General features: G+C 42.0%; 2 protein-coding genes across 4 annotated transcripts; both read left to right on the forward strand.

Moving 5' to 3' along the window:
• The first annotated feature begins 360 nt into the window (after positions 1 to 360).
• Positions 361 to 11,899, forward strand: LOC112262625 (hexokinase-4). Of its 3 annotated transcripts, XM_024438276.2 has the most exons (11): positions 2,605 to 2,776; positions 4,062 to 4,224; positions 6,248 to 6,402; positions 6,553 to 6,672; positions 7,122 to 7,217; positions 7,368 to 7,467; positions 7,621 to 7,804; positions 9,901 to 10,056; positions 10,232 to 10,465; positions 10,601 to 10,788; positions 11,218 to 11,899. In XM_024438276.2, exons 1-10 carry the CDS (start codon positions 2,696 to 2,698, stop codon positions 10,746 to 10,748), a joined length of 1,437 nt encoding a protein of 478 aa, XP_024294044.1. In that variant the 5' UTR covers positions 2,605 to 2,695; the 3' UTR covers positions 10,749 to 10,788; positions 11,218 to 11,899. The 3 variants fall into 3 exon arrangements, with proteins under 3 accessions (XP_024294045.1, XP_024294044.1, XP_024294043.1); XM_024438277.2 differs by lacking the exon at positions 2,605 to 2,776 and adding an exon at positions 361 to 392 and having other exon boundaries at positions 10,601 to 11,899; XM_024438275.2 differs by having other exon boundaries at positions 10,601 to 11,899.
• Positions 11,900 to 12,404: 505 nt separating this feature from the next.
• On the forward strand, positions 12,405 to 18,199 carry myl7 (myosin, light chain 7, regulatory). Its single transcript, XM_042331401.1, has 7 exons — positions 12,405 to 12,506; positions 13,017 to 13,118; positions 16,958 to 17,033; positions 17,128 to 17,232; positions 17,549 to 17,627; positions 17,741 to 17,789; positions 18,008 to 18,199. The coding sequence occupies exons 1-7, from the start codon at positions 12,504 to 12,506 to the stop codon at positions 18,110 to 18,112; spliced, it is 519 nt and encodes a 172-aa protein (XP_042187335.1). The 5' UTR covers positions 12,405 to 12,503; the 3' UTR covers positions 18,113 to 18,199.
• Positions 18,200 to 23,076: the final 4,877 nt, after the last annotated feature.

A 23,076-nucleotide genomic window follows, 5' to 3' on the forward strand; every position in this document is an offset into this window, starting at 1 on the left:
GTTTCCAGGCCTTTGAGTGAACACTTTTAACTGAATTAGCTATTGTTGTAAATTATTATTTTACAAAATAACTAGCCTACCAGCAGACAAAATGTTCAGCAGGGAGGAATTGGTTGGACATAAATGACTGGACATGTGTTCAACACATGTTAAATAAATAGTTTAAAAATAATAATAAAAACATTTATGTATTTACAGATGAAGACCAATCATTTCTAAGTTTGTTATTTATCTTTACGTTTTCTGCGTTCTTCATGTAGCACCTTTAAAACAAACCGCTACTTTTTAACCTGCTCCTGTTGCCCACCTGGACAACACTTTACTATTCCACAGCAGACAGCACCCATGACCGGCAGGACTTGTATTATATGGACCCTCATACGATGGACAAGGTAAAAACAGAAAACTATTACCATGTGTTTTTAATGTTACAAATTGTCATTGTGATAATCTAATCCGTGAATGGAAAATTCCCTAAAGTGCCCTTTTAAATTGTCCTAAGAAAGTCTCAGAAATCTCACCTCCTCCCAGGGCAATGGAAACTTTACTTATCTAGCAAACTGAGTTTCCAGAAGTTTAAGAATAAATCACTGCAAAAGTCCATGAAAGCATGAAACAGTGTAACAGATCATGAGGATATGAATGAATTAGCAGGTATTTGGATATATGTTCTGGATATTTTTCTTGTCTTCAGCATTCTAAATGCCTCATTATACAATTGGTTCTATATTTGCTTTACTTCTAAGTGATTACTTTCACCATATTCTCAATATAGAACGTATTATTATTATTTTCTAAGTCAGGGGTCTTATCTGATGAGTGAGGCAGGTGGATGGAAGCCTCACCCATCAGGCCATCTCAGCAAACAGCCTAGCTGGAGAGCTCTAACTGGGTTCAATTAGCTGGCATAATCAGCTGTGGAGAAGCACTTGGCACACGTTCAAGTTCCATCCATAAAAGGACCTGACACAAATCAAACATGGCTGGATTTCTCAAACAGCAGCATGCATATGCCTGTGTGTGTGTCTGTATCTCTGTGTGTGTGTGAGTATGTGTGTGTATATTCAATCAAACTTGAATGATTTATGAATTATTACACAAGTTTATACCGTTTGTGAATAAAGAATGTTTGAATTAACTAAATTCAGACGTTCTTAATTTGCAGTTCAAGGTTTGGCCAAACAGTCTACTGATAAGAAGAATTGTAGTGGACCCAGTGTGTGTCAACTTGTATGTCTGGATTATTGATGCATTTACTCTGAAACCAGGAGGTCCTGGCACCGAGGAAAGGGTCACCACGGCTATTTTTGGAGCAGTTTTTGATAACCTTTGAGTGATAAGCACAGGAACCCTTTGCCTACAAAGCTCCATTATTGATTTTATGGGCCATTCAACTTTGCAGTGTGCTAAATTTAGATGTATATTTATCTAGTTAAATAATGATAGACTTTGAGTAACGCAAAATTAACCTGCATCTACCAGTATCTGATCTGCCTAGGTACACGTATACAGGCACAAATCATGTGCATTTTGAACCCAATGACATAGGCTACTCTTAAACCCACTGATATAGGTCACATCTCTGCCACGCTTTCAAAGCAAAGACAATAATCTGCATTTCAACTATTTCTAGGTTATCTGTTCTACTAAATAAAAGTCAGGTCATCGCATAGATACAGATTGGAAATTAACTTAATGGAATTAAAAATTCTGTTGGAAAAGCAAGAAAAATAGTTTAGCTGTATGTATTTTCAGTGGTTTTTAGTTTAGATCAACATTTACCTCTGTCTGAGGTGTTTATTTAGTTAGTCTGCTTTGGGGGTTTGTCATTACCAGCCAGAATCTTTATTCAAATTGGTAAAACATTGAAATCTTGTTGGCCATTACACATGTGACAGATTTAGTCACAGCAAAGTCAAATTGACCTGTGATGATAATAGAAAGGCATAATATACACTGAGTGTACAAAACATTAAGAACACCTTCCTTGAGTTGCAGCCCTTTTGCCCTCAGAACAGCCTCATTTCGTCGGGCCCTGGACTCTACAAGGTGTCAAAAGCGTTCCACAGGGATGCTGGACCATGTTGACTCCAATGCTTCCCACAGTTGTGTCAAGTTGGCTAGATCTTTGATACACACGGGCCATTCTTGATACACAAGGAAACTGTTGAGCGTGAAAAATCCAGCAGCGTTGCAGTTCTTGACACACTCAAACTGGTGCGCCTGACACCTACTACCATACCCTGTTCAAAGGCACTTAAATATTTTGTCTTGCCCATTCACCCTCTGAATCCATGTCTCAATTATCTCAAGGCTTAAAAATCATTTGTTAACCTGTCTCCTTCCCTTCATCTAAACTGATTGAAGTGGATTTAACAAGTGACATCAATAAGGGATCATTGCGTTCACCTGGATTCACCTGGTCAGTCTTGTACACTCAGTCTATAGCTCTCCTGAAATCAGGTCATAGATATTTCATCTGACCATATGACCTTGGCCAGATGGGATGAGGCATTAGGGTGTGGGCGTTTGTGTGTGTACAGAGGCCACCATCTTCTCCGGCCAGCCCCTTTTACCAGAGCATAAAAACAGCTGAGGTCCTCATTCAACTGTATTTACAGTCCACTGGCTCTGCAGACTCACACTCTCCATACACCTAGATACACACAGAGAGTCATTTGTAAGGCTAGAAAAGATGCCGTGTGTCAGCTCCTACACGGGCCAGATGGGGAAGATGCCTTGTAACCTCAGCTCTGTGCTAGAGACAGCCCTCATGGTAAGACACACAATTCTGAAGAGTTTAGATGAGAACTAATTTTGGTATCCAGTCTAGGTTTTTTAACGTCAGAATTAGTTTACTTAGGATTGAGTTACTTGAATTGATTTTCAAATCATTTGTACATTATTGCCTTAATTATGTTATAATTTGACTACTATTATTACTCATACTGTTCTTCATGAATATTGTCTGAATTAACTCGTCTTCACACACAGACTGCCCCGTGTTTGAGAAGAAATTATGGGTGAGAAGCTTTGCCAGATGTTCAGTTCACTACTTTGTCCTCTTTGTGAAATAGCTGGATGAAATTCTGTGTGTCTTGGTGGTGACGTATTTCAGAGCAACCATCAAACAGGGCATACTGCAAATAGCAACTTCTTTGACTTTCAACTTATTACATTTTGTTTTATTTGTTTTCAATGTTTGTGTTTCAGCAGGTCACATTTTAGATGAACAAAAATGGAGAGCAAGGGTTGAAGTGAAATATTACATCTTCATTATCCCTTACTCTCCTACACAACTTTTTTTTCAATATTTGCTTTATTGTGCTATAAATTATGTTTTTTATTTTACCTTTATGTACTCCATCGTTTCCCAAACTAGGGTTCACGACCCATGTGGGGTCACCTGATTTAAAATGGGTTCGTGAGAAAAACTCTGAAATCAAATGTAAAAAATAGTGCTTGGTTCATAGCCGCTAGACGCGGTTGTAATAACAGAGCGGTTTCTGTTTTCTTCCTACAAATGTGGCTCACTCTTTTAAGTTACAAAATATTATGACCCCATCACTGAAAGATAAGGAACACGTATGTGTCTTCTGTTTCCCTCTACAATCCCACAAGCTGCAAGGGACACATTAGAACAGAGTGGATAAGACCAGGCACTAAATCAGACTGGGGGGAAAATAACATCATCAATGATAACGTTATTTTCTAAGTTTCTAGAACATTATAGCCTGGTGATCTTCTGAACTTCCCAATACCTTTCTGATGCATTTCAGTCAATTCAAACCATACTTCCTTCAGATTGAAATACCATCACAAGTACTATCAGACTGATTTGTAATAGACTGTCATAGACTCAACTTAAAGAGTAAACATTGACCGTTGATTACAACAGTTTGGGAACCCCTGCTGTACTTTATCTGTGACGTATGTAAAGTGTCCTTGGGCTTGAGAAATGCCACACCTGACGTTTCCTTGGGGGGAAATAATCTTATTCTATTCTAAAGGTATTTTATGAATGAGACCTGCTCTGACCCTGTTCGTCCCTCCCTCCCCAGGTGGAGCAGATTCTGTCGGAGTTCAGGTTGAAGAAGGAGCAGTTGAAGGAGGTGATGAAGAGGATGATGAGGGAGATGGACCGGGGACTGCGTGTAGAGACGCACCAGGAGTCCAGCGTCAAAATGCTGCCCACCTATGTCTACTCCACTCCTGAGGGATCAGGTAGAGGCATTTACCTCATTTGGGTCGCTCAACGAAATGAGTGCCTTTTGCGTATCTTTCATATTTTAAGTAGAAATTGTGCACCAATATTGCATTTTTAAAAGCCTGTTATATTGAAGGATCAGACCCTTTTTTAAAATTTTCGCCTAAAATGACATACCCAAATCTAACTGCTCAGGACCTGAGGCAAGGATATTCATATTCTTGATACCATTTGAAAGGAAACACCTTGAAGTTTGTGGAAATGTGAAATGAATGTAGGAGAATGTAACACATTAGATCTGGTTAAAGATAATACAAACAAAAAAACTTTTTCTATAAAACAAAAAATTCATCTTTGATTTCAAAGCTTGCTGTGGGACTGTGTGTGTGCAAAGTTTCAGATTGATCCAGTGAAGCATTGCAATACTGGACAATATTTTGTATCAAGTCTGCCCAAACGTGCCGAATTGGTCAATTGATACATTTTCAAGTACATAACTATAGAGAACATACAAAAATGATATGGTAATACAAAGTGTAAGTTTACACACTCCAAGGAATGTCCTACATGATGGATCATTAGCTTATACACTAACTTTCACACATCTAGATGGCCATGCGGGATGGGTGTGGAGCCAGAGACTGTAGAACCCAGTTCCTACATTTGAATATAAAAAAGTATTTTATGAAACAAAACTACGCTACATTTTATCTCTGGGAAATCAGAGCAAGATTACAGAATGTAAGTGCATTATTTACCTTGAGAGGTGAATGTATCAAACCAGTTGCCATGATACATTTTTTGTTGTTGTGGACTCTCCTCAAACAAGAGCATGGTATTTTTTCACTGTAATAACTACTGTAAATTGTACGGTGCAGTTAGATTAACAAGAATGTAAGCTTTCTGCCCATATACGACATGTCTATGTCCTGGAAAGTTTGCTGTTACTTACAACTGTCATGTTAATCACATTAGCACACATTATTGCAACCGTCCCGGTATAGGGACACCAATTCCGTAGAGGTTTTTAAATGAAGTGCCCTTTAATATAGACAACTAAGAGAATTCAACTTATCTGAATTTCAATATGAAATAGAAGTCACACCCTCTGACTTCTAGGAAGGTTTTAACCCACTTACTCACAACATTTCTCAAAGTTTTCACCAACAATGTAAAACTCTAGTTATTTTGTTGCTTTGACAGTCATTTCTGAAGATGATTAATTATTTAATGTGATTACTGATTAATTCACATTGGTCCCTCATTTTAAGGTCAACCCTGTTACGTGAACTGAACTCTTGTTTTAATGTGGTGAAATTATTCCTTTAAAAACATTTATTTTATAGAAACATTTAAATCATATTGTAAAAAAAAGATGAGCTGGTTTTAAAAATGTTGGCAATTTTCTGGTGTCTTGTGGTGGAAAACTGAGCAGGCATAACACGGCAACCCTGTTACCCATACAGGCTAGAAAGGTTTTAACAATTTCCCCTAAAAAAATAAGCTTGCATTCAATTGCCCCTCACTGTTGCACACAGCTTCCATTCTCCCTGTCACAAGCATATTTATGGCTGATTTAAGATGAAATCACCAACCCTGTTACAGTCAAACCTGTGACATTAAACACTTACTTTATTTGGCTCTTTATAGGCACTTACTATAGTCAACTTGATTGTTTTTTACCTCTTGAGATTGGAAAACATGTTTTTTATTAAGTTTATGAAGTTTGTGAAGTTATTAATTTTTTTTTGACCAAGTTACACTTCACATAAGCCACCGATTTGGTTCAACAACCCATTTATTCAATGCCTTCTTGTGAAATAACAATGTAAATTCATGATAGCTAGTCTATTTGTACCGAATGGTACATGAAAGAACATGAAAGAACATTACATTTCTTATTAGATCTAGTTTACATTCAGTGTCTAGGGCTTTTTGAAATACAATATTCCACAATAAAACTGTATTCCAAAAAACCCTGGTTGTGTGAGTGTGTGTTTGATCCTTTTTGACAACTTTCTCTATGCTGCGCTGTGTCAGAGGTGGGGGATTTCCTGGCCCTGGACCTGGGGGGGACTAACTTCCGTGTGATGTTGGTGAAGGTGGGGGAGGATGAGGAGAGGGGGTGGAAGGTGGAGACCAAACACCAGATGTACTCCATCCCTGAAGATGCAATGACAGGCACGGCTGAGATGGTGAGCGTGCAGCACTAGTGTACTTAGAAGTGTTCACTCAGAAGTGCACTGTGCTGACCAGTGTAATTAGTGTCCCATAAATCCTGTCTTTCCATTTCTCTGTCTTCCCCTCTTTCTCCTTTTCCCTCTTCCCTCCCTCTCTCTTCTCAGCTCTTTGACTACATTGCAGAGTGTATATCGGACTTCCTGGACAGACACCACATCAAACACAGGAAGCTTCCTCTGGGTTTCACCTTCTCCTTCCCCGTACGACATGAGGACATAGACAAGGTATGATATGATAAGGTATGGTATGATAAGTACAAGATCCACACAAGTTTAGAGACTTCAGATTAGAGAGTTGACCTCAGTGACTATCTGATTGTCTGAGTTAGTGTCTGTCAGAGGAGGCTGGTGGGAGGAACTATAAGTGGACGGGCTCATTGTAATGGCTGGAATGCAATGAATGGAATGGTATCAAACACATCAAACATATGGACACCACAAGGTTGACTCTGTTCCATTTACTCAATTCCAGACATTACAATAAGCCTGTCATCCTATTTTATTTATTTATTTTTACCTTTATTTAACTAGGTAAGTCAGTTAAGAACAAATTCTTATTTTCAATGACGGCCTAGGAACAGTGGGTTAACTGCCTGTTCAGGGGCAGCCTACCAGCCTCCTCTGAGCCCTGCTACCAACCCTACCCCTAACTCTAACCTGTGTGTTCCTCCCAGGGCATCCTACTGAACTGGACCAAAGGGTTCAAGGCTTCTGGAGCCGAGGGTAACAACGTGGTGGGACTACTGAGAGATGCCATCAAGAGGAGAGGGGTAGGGTTTTTACTACAGGATAAGGATTCTATGTTTACGATACACACAATTATAAATATGTTATGATAGACATGCTATGAGACATTTGTAAAACATGCGCAGTAGATTCATGTAAATAGATCCGTACTGAAATGTTCCTTTACTCTTCAGGACTTTGAGATGGATGTAGTTGCCATGGTGAACGATACAGTTGCTACCATGATATCTTGCTACTATGAGGACCGCAGCTGCGAAGTGGGAATGATTGTGGGTGAGGACACACACACACACACATTGATTGCTCATCCACTAATCTCCTGTTACCTACCACCTACTCTACCCCTCTTTAAAGCCAACTATGTTGGTGTTTGTCTGTAATACAACACACAAATCAAGTGTAATATGAGCATTGTCCTGTCCCCAGGTACTGGGTGTAACGCATGCTACATGGAGGAGATGAGGACAGTGGAGCTGGTGGAGGGAGAAGAGGGGAGGATGTGTGTGAACACAGAGTGGGGGGCCTTCGGTGCCAACGGAGAGCTGGAGGAATTCAGACTGGAGTACGACAGGGTGGTGGATGAGACATCACTCAACCCTGGACAACAACTGTGAGTAATGGAGAGCTGTCTGTTTCACAAAGAATCAACCAGGCCCTTCTAAGTTTAGGCGGTGTTCCAATCTCCACTGGTGATTAAACATTTCATAGACATAAAAGTGGCTAAATGAATCGATTCTTGAAAGTAGTACCTAGAGGTAACTGCCAAAATAAAGGAAAAGTGTTTTCATAGGGCATTGGTCCACCACAAGCCACCAGAACTGCTTCTATGCACCTTGGCATAAGTGTCTGGAACTCTATTGGAGGGATGTGACACCATTCTTCCACGAGAAATTCCATCTTTTGGTGTTTTGTTGATGGTGGTGGAAAACACTGTCTCAGGCGCCGCTCCATAATCTCACATAAGTGTTTAATTGGGTTGAGATCTGGTGACTGAGACACACACACACACACACACACACACACACACACACACACACACACACACACACACACACACACACACACACACACACACACACACACACACACACACACACACACACACACACACACACACACACACACACACACACACCCTTTAAACCCCCTGTGTTCCTTTGAGACCCCTCTTTCAAAGTCACTGAGATCTCTTCTTCTAGCCATGGTAGACAAAATAAAGGGCAACTGGGCATTTTTATACATGACCCTAAGCATGATGGGATGTTTTAATTGCTTAATTAATTAAGGAAACACCTGTGTGGAAGCACCTGCTTTCACTATATTTTTTACCAGTAGTTCCAGCTAATACTGCACGTGTATCCAGACATTCTTAGAAGCTCAAAGTAAGAGTCCAATGTGTTACTGAGAGCTGCACATAATTCTGTGACACACTGCACATGTTTCTGTGACACACTGCACATGTTTCTGTTTCTGTGACACACTGCACATGTTTCTGTGACACACAGCACATGTTTCTGTGACACACAGCACATGTTTCTGTGACACACTGCACATGTTTCTGTGACACACTGCACATGTTTCTGTGACACACTGCACATGTTTCTGTGACACACTGCACATGTTTCTGTGACACTGCACATGTTTCTGTGACACACTGCACATGTTTCTGTAACACACTGCACATGTTTCTGTGACACACTGCACATGTTTCTGTGACACACTGCACATGTTTCTGTGACACACTGCACATGTTTCTGTTTCTGTGTTTCTGAACACACTGCACATGTTTCTGTAACACTGCACATGTTTCTGTGACACACTGCACATGTTTCTGTGACACACTGCACATGTTTCTGTAACACACATGTTTCTGTGACACTGCACATGTTTCTGTGACACACAGCACATGTTTCTGTGACACTGCACATGTTTCTGTAACACACTGCACATGTTTCTGTGACACTGCACATGTTTCTGTGACACACTGCACATGTTTCTGTGACACACTGCACATGTTTCTGTAACACACTGCACATGTTTCTGTGCACATGTTTCACACTGCACATGTTTCTGTGACACACATGTTTCTGTAACACACTGTGTGACACACTGCACATGTTTCTGTGACACACTGCACATGTTTCTGTGACACACTGCACATGTTTCTGTGACACACTGCACATGTTTCTGTGACACACTGCACATGCAGCCTGAGGATAAGCACAGGTGGAAACGTGCCTCTCTCTCTCTCTCTCTCTCTCTCTTGTTCTCTCCCTCACCTGTCTATGACGCTCACCTGACTGACCTACAGCCTGTGTGGTCACTAGGTAACCAGGTTGTTTTCCTGGCTGTGGCCAGTGGCAGCCCCATATACGTCAGGGTCAGATTAATGAGCTCCTGTCCAGTGCTCAACCAGGCTAATGGCTGTTTACCGTTTGCTCTGACAGTCTCTTCACACAGGCAACCGAGGAGCTGAGCCTCACTCACCCTAGCACTTTATCTCTCTCTTCACTCACAACGACAGAGAGATGGAGAGATCGCTCTCCTGCTTTGCAATCCTTCTTATTCTTCAGCCTAGCTGGGAAATTATGATGACAGGGATATATATATAGGTTCACGTGTTATGTGACGCACGACTCTCTCTCCATCCACCTCCTCTGCCCTGCGGCTTCCCTCTACTGTCTCCCCCCCTCCATCTGTCTGTAGCTACGAGAAGTTGATCAGTGGGAAGTACATGGGAGAGCTGGTGAGGGTGGTATTGTTGAAGCTGGTGAATGAAGAGCTGCTGTTTAACGGGGAAGCCTCTGACCTGCTGAAGACTCGCGGCAGCTTTGATACGCGCTACGTCTCCCAGATAGAGAGGTGAGGGGTCAAGACACAACCGTGAAATGACAATAACATCTGTCAACACTATTAGAATTACAGCAACACAGTTTGTGCCAGTGACTGTCTTCTGTGTGAGACAGTAAAGCTATGCTCAGTAAGTCTTGGTTCCTTAGTAAATGTTGTGTGTCTTCTCACCCTGTGTGTTTCTCAGTGACTCTGGTGACAGGAAGCAGATCTACAACATCCTGTCCACGCTGGGTGTGTTGCCCTCGGAGATGGACTGTGACATAGTGCGTCTGGCGTGTGAGAGCGTGTCCACGCGGGCAGCACATATGTGTGGAGCGGGGTTAGCCGCCGTAATCAATCGCATGAGAGAACGCCGCAGCCAGGAGGTGCTGAAGATCACCGTGGGCGTTGACGGCTCCGTCTACAAACTCCACCCCTGGTGAGGAGGGGGAGGGAGAGGCAGAGAGAGAGAGACAGAGGATCACTAAGTCTGTAACATACAAATGATGCTAGTCATATCTAGTAAAAATGTGATGGATTTTATTCTAACCCTGATGATGATCTCCCTCCACAGTTTCCAAGACAGGTTCCACAAAGTTGTACGTGAGCTGACGCCTCACTGTGACATCACCTTCATCCAATCAGAGGAAGGGAGTGGCCGGGGGGCAGCACTTATCTCTGCAGTAGCCTGTAAGATGGCAGCGTGCATGCTGACACAGTGAGAGGGTCGTAACAGCCTCCCACCTATAGGGGGTGATACAGGTGAACCAGGCTGAACTGAACCACTACAGTAAATTACTCTGGAGAATCTCAATTGGTTTTGCTCAACTCGCATCCTCTCCTCCATCCTCACCTCGCCTCCTTTTGAAAAAGGTCAACGGTAATCGAGGAGAGGAAGGGAGGAAACATGTAAACAAATGACGTTTACAGAGGCGTAAAGTAGTAAAAACTAATGTAGCTAGTTGTGCTAGACATTTTATAGATAAAACTACAATTATTGTTTTGAAATATGTGCATGCTTTCTCCTCCAAGTGAACAACAGCTGAATCAAAGGGGGCAGATTTCAAAACTCTGCCGCGGAGGATGCACTTCAGTATCCTTCGCGAGAGGAAGCTATAGAAGTGAGGAGGACACTCCTCTGTTCGCCTACAAACAAATTAACTCTCTCCTTGACCACTTATCGGTTTCCAGGTCACACAGGAGAGGAGGACAGAAGAGTCGAGGAGAGGATGGACTGTTGTCCAATTAAGAACCCCCTCCCATCTAAGGTCACCCAACCCTTTTTTCGAGGCTCTCACAGAGTAAAGCATCCCTCCTCACTGGTGAGAGAGGGAATATATGTGTGGAGAACTCATTGTACTGACATATAACCCTACCACACAGCACACACACTATGGAAAACAAAGAGGCAGGTTAAATCAGTATTTTTCCTAGTGTACAGTATTATACAGAGTCTCTGTAAATTTCCTGGAGTACCCACAATGCACAGGTGGTGTGTCAGAGAAAGTACTGAACCCTTGTTATAACATGTTCACAAGCTACCACCGATTGCAGGTGTTTGAAGCCTGGTTAGGACTGTAATATAACATTCATGTGAAAAGCATTGACATTGATTTATAATATCTGTATGTTTTCAGTTTGCTGATGTCCGTACAATCCAGAGATGTTACCTTAGATACAGTAACTCAAAAGTAAAGGATTTATACGTTTCAAATTTATTGCAGTTTAGTCTTTCACTTACTGTTAGTGGGAAATGAAATGCTTCTTTATAAAAGGTATGTATGATGAGTTTAGGTCTTAATTGCTAATATGTATATCTAAGAATGAGAATGTGCTTTGTTTATTGTAAATAAAGTTGCTATAAAAAAATTAATTTATTTTGTGTGTCTATCATCATAAAACATTTAGGCTTTTGCTGTACATGACCACATACTTTGGTGTCATAAAGAACTGTAAAGTTTCTGTTCAGCAAAGTCTAAGAGTAGGTGAGTAACACAAAATCAGGCAAACACCCAACGCAACTGAAATAAGAGTATAAACAACAGCCATACCAATGGGTAACATCTCAACTCTTCATCGGTAGAGATTTTACTGACTACTCACATTGCATCACATAATACCCACAATCCTCTAAATCCCACCTCCTCGTTTGCCGTATCCCGCCATCCCCGCTCTCACCGTATCTCTGCACATCCACCCCCCTCTCTCACTCTCCCTTCTCTTCTCTCATTGTATCACCCCTCCCCCCCTGCACTATATCTCTCCCTATCTACTTATACCACCCCAGTGGAATCCTGGTCCTTGGGTCCTTATCGTGTTCCCACAGAGAGAGGTTAGAGATGGCCATGTAAGGGACTATGGCACCCACTGCAGGCTTATTATAGGAGGGCAGAAGATAACATGGGCCATACATATGAACCCTCCCCACTGATCACACATAGTCCTGGATCAAGAGAGACATCGCACCACACACTGACATGGTGAGTAGAAAAATGACATTCTCCATATTATTCATCGTTTGCCATCTAACTTTTCTTTTGAGCAATATGTCTCTGTAATATTGATCTGGAATGGATTTAATTGTTGTGATACAATATTAGAAGCGTTTTTGACTATGTAGAGAGTAAATCTGGTGTTAGCTTTCTATTGGAACTCCTTTTACAGTGTTCAAAGCCCTTTTATAATATCCTACTGTTTTGATTACAAATATAAGTCCTTAGAAAGTAAATCATGCTGAATTGAATTTAAATCATACCGACTTTGGATGACCTTGGTCAAGTAAAACTAGGATGTTTTAGTGTAAGAAGAAGAGGCTAAAATCTATGTGACATGTTTGAATTCATCACTCAATACTCTTTCACGTAGAATACATGGTTCATTTATTACATGTTGATGTAAGTGCTTTTGTTTGACTCCCTCTCTCCTCTCACTCTGGTCAGACTGAGTGACAGCAAAGATCATGTGTCTGTCAATTTGTCCTGGTTTCTCAGGCCAGTAAGAAGGCTGCTAATAAGAGACAGAGAGGAGCCCAGAAGAGCTGCTCCAATGTCTTCTCCATGTTCGAACAGTCCCAGATACAGGAGTTTAAGGAGGTATAGTTACACTTTGTCTAATTCATAAAAGTGCTATATTGGTAGTTTGGATTGCTGGTTCATAGACATTAGACATCAGAGGAAACTGCTTTAAATATAAGTGATAAATACATTTGGATAATAATTATTTATTTTATGATGAAGGTTAAAACCAAACAAAAGCAATATATCCACTGGTGAAAAAAGTACTCAATTATCAAACTTGAGTAAAAGCAAAGATACCTTCATAGAAAATGACTCAGGTAAAAGTGAAAGTCACCCAGTAAAATTCTACTTGAGTAAAAGTCTAAAAGTATCTGTTTTAAATGGACTTAAGTACAGTGGTGGAAAAAAATATTTAATTGTCATTCTTGAGTAAAAGTACAAGTAAATTCTACACATCAAATTCCTTATATGAAGCAAATGAAAAGACAAGATTTATTTTCGGGACAGTCAGGGACACACTTCAAAACTCACACATAATTTACAAATGCTCTATTTGTGTTTATTGAGTACGCCGGTTAAGAGGCGCTAGGGATGACAAAGGTTACGTATGTGACCACGATTAGACTGGTCCACTAACGCCTTTCAGAGGCCGAGCCCAAAGCTGGAGGCGGTGCGGGTCCGGATGCCACAGTGTCTGAAAGAGCAGGTTGGGCCTCAGGGGCAGCTGCCATGGAGTCCCCGACAAGAGGGACAACAGGAGGCTGAACCATGGTGGTCTCGGCCAGCATGGAGCTATCAAGTGCAGCTGGTGGCCCATCAAAATGACCCTGTCTAGCATAGCTGTGATCAGGGGAAATGGTGGGAACACATAAGATCCAATCGTGAGCGAGCGTGTCCAGACCCAGAGGTCCTGTAGGGTCCGACATCGAGAACCAGCTGGGGAAGTGAGTGTTTTCCTGAGTTTCAAACAGGTCCACCTGTACAGGTGCATCTAAATATATACATACTCTGGACTCCGACATTGCTCGTCCTAATATTTCTCTATTTCTTAATTCCATTCTTTCACCTTTAGATTTGTGCGTATTGTTAGATATTACTGCACTGTTGCAGCTAGGAACACAAGCATTTCTCTATACATACAGAGCATTCAGAAAGTCTTCAGACCCCTTGACTTTTTCCACATTTTATTACATCACAGCCTTATTCTACAATTGATTCAATATTTTTTTGCAAATTTATATATATATATATTTTAAAAAACTGAAATAGCACATTTAGAAAAGTACTCAGACCCATTACTCAGTACTTTGTTGAAGCACCTTTGTCAGCATTTACAGCCTTGAGACTTCTTGGACATGACGCTACAAGCTTGGCACATCTGTATTTGGGAAGCCTTACCATGAGCGGTTCCTCCTCAATTAAGGTGCCACCAACCTGTGGTTGGGATGTATAGAAATGATGGACAGTATGTGGATAGACTATATAGTATATCTGAATAATACATGGATAGGATAGTATATGTACAGCAATAGTTGAAAAGGATGGACTTGACTAGAATACAGTATATACATTTTAAATGGGTTAAACAGTATGTAAACATTATTAAAGTGACCAGTGTTCCATGTCTGTACATAGGGTAGCAGCCGCTAAGATGCATGGTTGAGTAACTGGGTGGTAGCCGACTAGTAACAGTGACTAAGTTCAGGGTAAGGTACTGGGCGGAGGCCGGCTATTGACCAGCCTTCAGATAGAAGCTGTTTTTCAGTCTCTTGGTCCCAGCTTTGATGCACCTGTACTGACCTCACCTTCTGGATGTTAACGGTGTGAACAGGCAGTGGCTCGGGTGGCTGAGGTCTTTGATGATCTTCTTGGCCTTCCTGTGACACCAGGTGCTGTAGATGTCCTGGAAGGCAGGCAGAGTGCCCCCGGTGATGCATTGGGCTGACCGCCTCACCCTTTGGAGAGTCCTGTGGTTGCGGACGGTGTAGATGCCGTACCAGTGAGGGGCCAAGGTGAATTTCTTCAGCCTCCTGAGGTTGAAGAAGTGCTGTTGCGCCTTCTTTACCACATTATCTGTGTGGGTGGACCATTTCAGATTGTCAGTGATGTGTACTCCAAGGAAAGCCGAGGAACACCGAGGAACTTGAAGCTTTTTACCGACCACAGTCAATGTGGATGGGGGCGTGCTCCCTCTGCGGTCTCCTGAAGTCCATGATTAGCTCATTCGTTTTGTTGAGGGGGAGGTTATTTTCCTGGCACCACTCTGCCAGGGCCCTCACCTCCTCCCTGTAGGCTGTCTCATCATTGTTGGTAATCAGGCCTATCACTGTTGTGTCCTCTGCAAATTTGATGATTGAGTTGGAGGTGTGCGGGGCCACGGAGTCATGGGCGAACAGGGAGTACAGGAGGGTCCCGAGCATGCACCCTTGTGAGGCCCCAGTTTTGAGGACCAGCATAGTGAAGGTGTTGTTGCCTACCTTCACCGCCTTGTAGAGGTCCATCAGGATGTAAAGGACCCAGTTGCACAGGGTGGGGTTCAGACTCAGGGCCCCAAGCTTAATGATGAGCTTGGATGGTACTATGGTGTTGAAGGCTCAGCTGTAGTCCATGAACAGCTTTCTTACATAGATATACCTCCTGTGCAGACGGGACAGGGCAGTGTGCAGTGTGATGGCAATTGCATCATCCATGGATCTATTGGGGCAGTATGCAAATTGCAGTGGGTCTAGGGTGCCGGGTAAGGTGGAGGTGATATGATCCTTAACTAGCCTCTCAAAGCACTTCATGATGACAGAAGTGAGTGCTACGGAGCGATAGTCATTTAGTTCATTTACCTTTGCGTTCTTGGGTATAGGAACAATGGTGGACATCTTGAAGCAAGTGGTGACAGCAGACTGGGATAGGGAGAGATCGAATATGTCCACAAACACTTCAGCCAGCTGGTCTGTGCATGCTCTGAGGACGCGGCTAGGGATGCCGTCAGGGCTGGCTTAACACTCTTAAATGTTTTACTCACGTCGGCCACGCAGAACGAGAGCTAACAGTCCTCTTGAGCGGCCAGTGTCAGCTGCACTGTGTTATCCTCAAAGTGAGTGAAGAAGGTGTTTAGCTGCGCCTTGTGAGAGATGAAAACGTGGTGCCTCGCGACACCTAGCTCACTATCATGTGAGAACTGCAAGTCCGCCGGTGCAAAACATACACAGTCTCCCGATCTTGCGGGGTAGGCGTGGCCGCCGAACCCGAAGGCTAAAACCGATGAGGGTTCCAGTGTATAGACAAGTCACACAGTCTACTAAGACAAACCCTCAGCAACTAAACCGAGTATCACCCCTTGTTGGTACACTCTGTCACAAGTAATATAAAACAACGACAAAACCCAAACGAGATGACACAAGCCAAACGAGTGGGGAGGGGGGGCAGTAGACCACCCAGATGGAGAGGCTAGCTAGCTAGCTGCTCCAAGCTATTGAATAGCTGTGGTTATACTTCTGCCCCCATATACTATAACATAGAGCTCTTACCAAGCGGATCCACTCTGGAATGAGACGAAAATAGGAGGAGGATGAAGTAGTGCGGCAACAGCTATTTAAGAGGGTCAGCCTCAGCACTACCAGGTACACAGGAATAATCTGCATTCCTTACTTGGAATGTATGCTGCTGTGTGGAAGGATACCATATTGGAGTGATCCAATATAGTGCAACATAACTTGTTATATTGATAGGTGCGTGAAATGGATTATATTGCTATCGAAATGTAACAAGTACTTTTGGATGTCAGGTATCATGTATAGAAGTAAAAGTAAAAGTTCTCAAAAATATTAATAGTAAAGTACTTAAGTAGCACTTCAAAGTATTTGTACTAGTTACCTTACACCACTGTTACTAACTTACGGTTGTACTGTGTCTGTCTCCAGGCTTTCGGCTGTATTGACCAAGACAGAGATGGTGTCATCAAAAAACAGGATCTGAGGGAAACCTATGGACAGCTAGGTATTCAGTCTCTTTACAAATGCGTGTGTGTGTGTCTGTGTGCATGCGTTCATGTGCATATGTTGGTATAATCATTTGTTTTTTTGTTTCCCAGGAAAGTTGAACGTAAAGGATGAGGAGCTGGATGAGATGTTGAACGAGGGGAAGGGTCCTATCAACTTCACCGTTTTCCTCTCATTGTTTGGGGAGAAACTCAATGGTGAGATCCCTTGGCATCACACACAATCTACTTCACAATTAGAAGGCTGAGTCTCTTTTAATCTTGCCATAGGGACAGTCATTTATTAGTGTTTCCTCTGTATGAATGTCCTGATATCAATGTTATGATGTCATGTCATATAATGTGGGTTATACTGTTGGTTATTAGGCTGGATTGTGTGTGTGTGTGTGTGTGTGTGTGTGTGTGTGTGTGTGTGTGTGTGTGTGTGTGTGTGTGTGTGTGTGTGTGTGTGTGTGTGTGTGTGTGTGTCCGTGCTAGCTGAACTATGGAATATACCGTGACTCTCCCTCTACAGGCACAGACCCCGAGGACACCATCCTCGCTGCCTTCAAGCTCTTTGACCCAAACGGCACAGGCTTCGTCAACAAGGATGAGTCAGTATCATTTGAATCTCTTCCTAGTTTGCCAAACTGTACAATGACGTAGAGTATAATGTTAGTTTATTCGATTTGTTCTGTCTTTTCAAAAATGTTTTTTTTTTTTTTAGGTTTAGACGATTACTGATGAACCAGGCTGATAAATTCACAGCAGATGAGGTTGGTAGTGTCTAACTCCTTCTTACCTCCTTAACAAGAATTCTTCTTTTTTTTTAAAATCACATAGTTGACAAATTACTAGAGAGAGAGAGGGATCAATCATTCAATCAGTAGTACAGTCCTACAAGGACAGTAGAATCAATATCTGTGCACATTTTTTGGGATCCGTTCCCAATGAGTTGCCTAACCCCACTGTCCTCTCCTGATGAAATCCTCAGGTGGATCAGGCCTTCTCTGTGGCTCCAATTGACGTGGCCGGCAACATCGACTACAAGTCACTGTGTTACATCATCACACACGGAGACGAGAAGGAGGAGTCCTAAAGACCTTCTGACACCTGATAGGGCAGAACTGGAATCTCTTCTGTGCTCGTCTTTTGCCACTACATTAAAGACATTTTCAAAAATCAACACCTGTCTGTGAAATGTTTAGGCTTGTTTCAAATCAAATCAAACTTTATGTAACGGTTTTCTTGTGTCGAAGGAGAGGAGGACCAAAATGCAGCGTGGTTACTATTCATGGTTCTTTAATAAAGCAACTACACATGAACAAACTAACAAAACAAGAAACGTGAAAACCCAAAACAGCCCTATCTGGTGCAAACAAAGAGACAGGAACAATCACCCACAAACACACAGTGAAACCCAGGCTACCTAAGTATGATTCTCAATCAGAGACAACTAATGACACCTGCCTCTGATTGAGAACCATACTAGGCCGAAACATAGAAATACCCAAATCATAGAAAAACAAACATAGACTGCCCACCCCAACTCACACCCTGACCATACTAAATAATGACAAAACAAAGGAAATAAAGGTCAGAACGTGACACTTTATTTGTCACATTGGCCGAATACAACAAGTGTATTACCATGAAATGCTTACTTACAAGCCCTAAACCAACAGTGCAGTTCAAGAAGAGTTAAGAAAATATTTACCAAATGAACTAAAGTAAAAAATTAGAAAAAGTAAGACAATAAAATAACAATAACGAGCCTATATACAGAGGATACCGGTACCGAGTCAGTGTGCGGGGGTACCATTTAGTTGAGGTAATTTGTACATGTAGGTGGGGGTGAAGTGACTATACACAGATAATGAACAGCGAGTAGCAGCAGTGTACAAAACAAATGGAGGGGGGGGGGCAATGTAAATAGTCCGGTGGCCATTTGATTAATTGTTCAGCAGTCTTCTGGCTTGGGGTTAGGAAATGTTAAGGAGCCTTTTGGTCCTAGACTTGGCGCTCCGGTACAGCTTGCCGTGCGGTAGCAGAGAAAACAGTCTATGACTTGGGTAACTAGAGTCTCTGACAATTTTATGGGCTTTCCTCAGACACCGCCTGGTATAGAGGTCCTGGATGGCAGAAAGCTTGGCCCTAGTGATGTACTGGGCTATATGCACTACCCTCTGTAGCGCCTTACTGAGCAGATGCTGTTACGGGATTCTTCCTGGGAAGGAGAGGCGGACCAAACTGCAGCGTGGTTATAATTCATGGTTCTTTAATAATGAAACTATACATGAATAAACTACAAAATAAGAACCGTGAAAACCCGAAACAGTCCCGTGTGGTACAAATACTGACACAGGAGACAACCACCCACAAAACCCAACACAAAACAGGCTACCTAAATATGGCTCCCAATCAGAGACAATGACTAACACCTGCCTCTGATTGAGAACCATATCAGGCCCAAACACAGAAACAGACAAACAAGACATCCAACATAGAATGCCCACTCAGATCACACCCTGACCAAACAAAACATAGAAACATACAAAGCAAACTATGGTCAGGGTGTGACAGATGCTGAGCAGTTGCCATACCAGGTGGTGATGCAACAGGTCAGGATGCTCTCGATGGTGCAGCTGTAGAACTTTTTGAGGATCTGGGGACCCATGTCAAATTTTTCAGTCTCCTGAGAGGGAAAAGGTTTTGTCATGCCCTCTTCACGACTGTCCAGGTCACATTTAGATGTTGCAGTTCAATGAAAGCGTTGTCATCTTTATAGTTGTACAAACTCTTGTTTCTGACAGCTGACTGACACGGAAACGGAAACAAAACTCACAAACTACATCTGAACACTATAAAATAAAGCAAAACATACTCAATTCAACATATTTAGTCCCCTTAGTCCCCTCCCACATTCATATCCGCCTCAAAGCGTGCAAGATTTAGATTAATACCCCAAATAGGACTTTTTTTAGGCACATTCAGGAGAAAGGGCCACACTTCAATGAGGGCTGTGTAGTTCCAGTCAGAGCCATATATTTATATGTGACTCTGGTTCCAGTCATTTAGGCTTTGGTTGTCGTGGATACAACAACAAACCCTTTTGTAAACTCCACTGCCAGACAGCCACCACATTCTCCTGGTCAAAACAGATGCAGAACTGGACGGACAAATTTGTACACAAGGCTTAGGATACCAGCTATACTCTTCTAAGTCCCTAGACTTAGGTGTTTGTGCGATGTTTTAGTTTTTGCAGTGTGAGATGTAGTCGTTGTAGAAGAAGCAGAGATGCCTATATCTTCTGGAGTTGCAGTAGATGTGGGGATAGATACATCCATAGCATGGGCACCAGATGGCGTGAAGAAAGAGGCAAAACCTGTCAAGAACTGTGATTCCTATCTGAGAAGGTGGGTGAAATTATCTTTACTCTCTGTTGAATTAAATAAAGGAGACATCTTGTTTAAAACAAATGTTGCATCCTGATGAAGCAAAACATATTTTTGGATTCATGTCCATGTGTGGCAATTATTGCAATGCATCAAGTTCTCTCTGCTAAAATGGTCAATTAACATTTAACAATAATACAACTATTTAATAAAACCATGCCTCACACCATTTTAGGCTATTTCATTCTAACAGCATCTATGGATGTTTTCCATCAAAAGCATGTTTTTGTTGATGTGTCAAGCAAAACGTTACTTGTACAAAACAACGTTCCTGTTTTCATCTGGCCTACCTGTGATTTGGCTGGAGGAGTGGGAGGAAGAAATAACCTGTACATCAGTGGAGGCTGCTGAAGGGAGGAAGGCTCATAATAATGGCTGGAACGGCATATATTGAATTGCATCAAACACATAGAAACCATGTTTGATTCCATCCCACTGATTCCGCTCCAGACATTACCACAAACCCGTCCTCCCCAGTTAAGGTGCCAACAACCTCCTGTGATATACATGCATAATGATCTGCATGTCGTTGTGGCAGTAAAGGGAAAACACTGCGTGAAACCTTAACACACACATTCTCTCTGTCTCCCTCATACACAACTTTTAAAACGTTAGGCACCAGAAATAAGACGTTTGACATAGTTTTGGCTGACATTACCCCTATATAAATCATACATTTTGAAGCACATCGTTGTTTGTTTTCAAACCAATAATTAGCGATCTGGGATAGGTTTAAAACGGCCCGCGACATGGTTTGTGAAATTATATAAAATGCGCACGAATCGCGATAGAAATGTTAAAAATGGCACATCCGATAACATGGGTCATATTGTTTTAACCGTTTAGGCTAGAGACGATACGCTTTATGTGTTGTAAAACTGCCATTTTCCCTCTCTGACACTCAGAGGCTGCATGACAGTGAACTGGCAAAGTCTACTCAGACTGATCTGTGGTCTTGGTTATAACAGGCGATTGCTCGCTCAGCAGCGAGCTGCTCCATTGTAACAAATGTAAAAATCTAACAGAAGACTCATTAGAGTCTGGGTCTGCATCCCCGCTAAGTCTTTTTTTTAAATATATACTGACGGAGGAATAGACGCGAAGAGCTGGTTGATGACATCTGCCACACGTGATATGACATGCTCATGCAAGAGACTAGTGGCTGTTGCTTAAATTCAACTTAATTTATAAAAACAGACGTTATAAACATTTTATAACAGGCTCTAACAGGTTCTTTAGAACGGTAGGGCTGAACAACTCGGTAGTATCATGTGAAGGTACTAGGGTATTCTAAAATGTTGGTATAAATGTATGTTTTGGTAGCACGATATAGTGCGACCCGTCATTCAGGGCAGGTTTTGAGCCCCACATTTTTTGCAAAAAAAAAAAATGTATTAAAAATACTTTTTGGGGGAGCTTGCCTGTTTTGCATTTTATTTTGGTATTAATACGTGTCACATATCAGTTTAAAAATTATGTAAAAATAATATATATCATTGAGTTAACAAGGCCGCATATAAACGTGGTCTCTTTTTTGTTTTCTTGAGTAAGGCAGCTCCAAAATGTAGGTTTTTCAGCCTAGCTCAGTGCTTTCTGTGGTGGGGCAAGCCAACAGAAAATATGGAGCGTTGCACCGTGATTGGCTCAGTGTTCTGTCACTCATGGGGTACTACGTCACCGCCAAGTCTAAGCGTAGACTTCGAAAATTCTAGAACCTTGGGTGCTGCCATAGAGTTACATTAGAAGTGCCATCCAAGAAGGCTCCAGGTCATTGGGCACAGATAAAATGACTTCAAATCACGTTATATGTACAGTAGCTTTGATTGGAATGATCATGTCAACATCATACTTTCACAATCTTAGCTAGCAGTGATCATCATGAATCAAGTCGACAATCTACTGGCAAATAATTTTTAATCCTTGTCATAGGAAGAGAAATAATGAAAATATATTATAGATAAAACGTATCGGTGCTCATTGGCCATCCAACACAAGTTGGAAACCACAAATTCAACGAGTGGTTTGGAAGGAATCAGTGACGGTGGCTGTGTGGTCCCAAATCTAGGATTAAGGGGCACTTTTCTACGTTTCAAATTATAAAATTCAACATTGGCCATGCTGTCAATGAAGCAAGATTTGTGCAGCGCTCAAAATAACTTAACTTGGAGGACCTCCGCTCCACCTTCCTGTTCAAGTGAGCCGAGCACAACAATGTGAGTCCAAAAATGTTTTGTATGCTGCTTCATAAATTATGTAATATGCCAGGGAGATATGTATACTGTAGCTAAGTGTCACGACTTCCGCCGAAGTCGGCTCCTCTCCTTGTTCAGGCGGCGTTCGGTGTTACCGGCATTTTTCATGTATCCATTTGTTTTGTCTTGTTCCCTGCACACCTGGTTTTCATTCCCCAATCAATTCATATGTATTTATTCCTCTGTTCCCCATCATGTAGGATTGTTTGTGTTGTGTATTTTGATATTGTGGATATTGTTACGCTCATTATTTTTTGTCTATGTTCCGTGTTTTGGGCACATTTTGTGTTATTTTGTGCTGTCATTTTAACCGAAATAAAAAGTGTGCCTGTTCACTACACTCTGCTCTCCTGCAC

This window comes from Oncorhynchus tshawytscha, linkage group LG12 (genome assembly GCF_018296145.1).
Source record: "Oncorhynchus tshawytscha isolate Ot180627B linkage group LG12, Otsh_v2.0, whole genome shotgun sequence".
NCBI classification, from domain to species: Eukaryota; Metazoa; Chordata; class Actinopteri; order Salmoniformes; family Salmonidae; genus Oncorhynchus; species Oncorhynchus tshawytscha.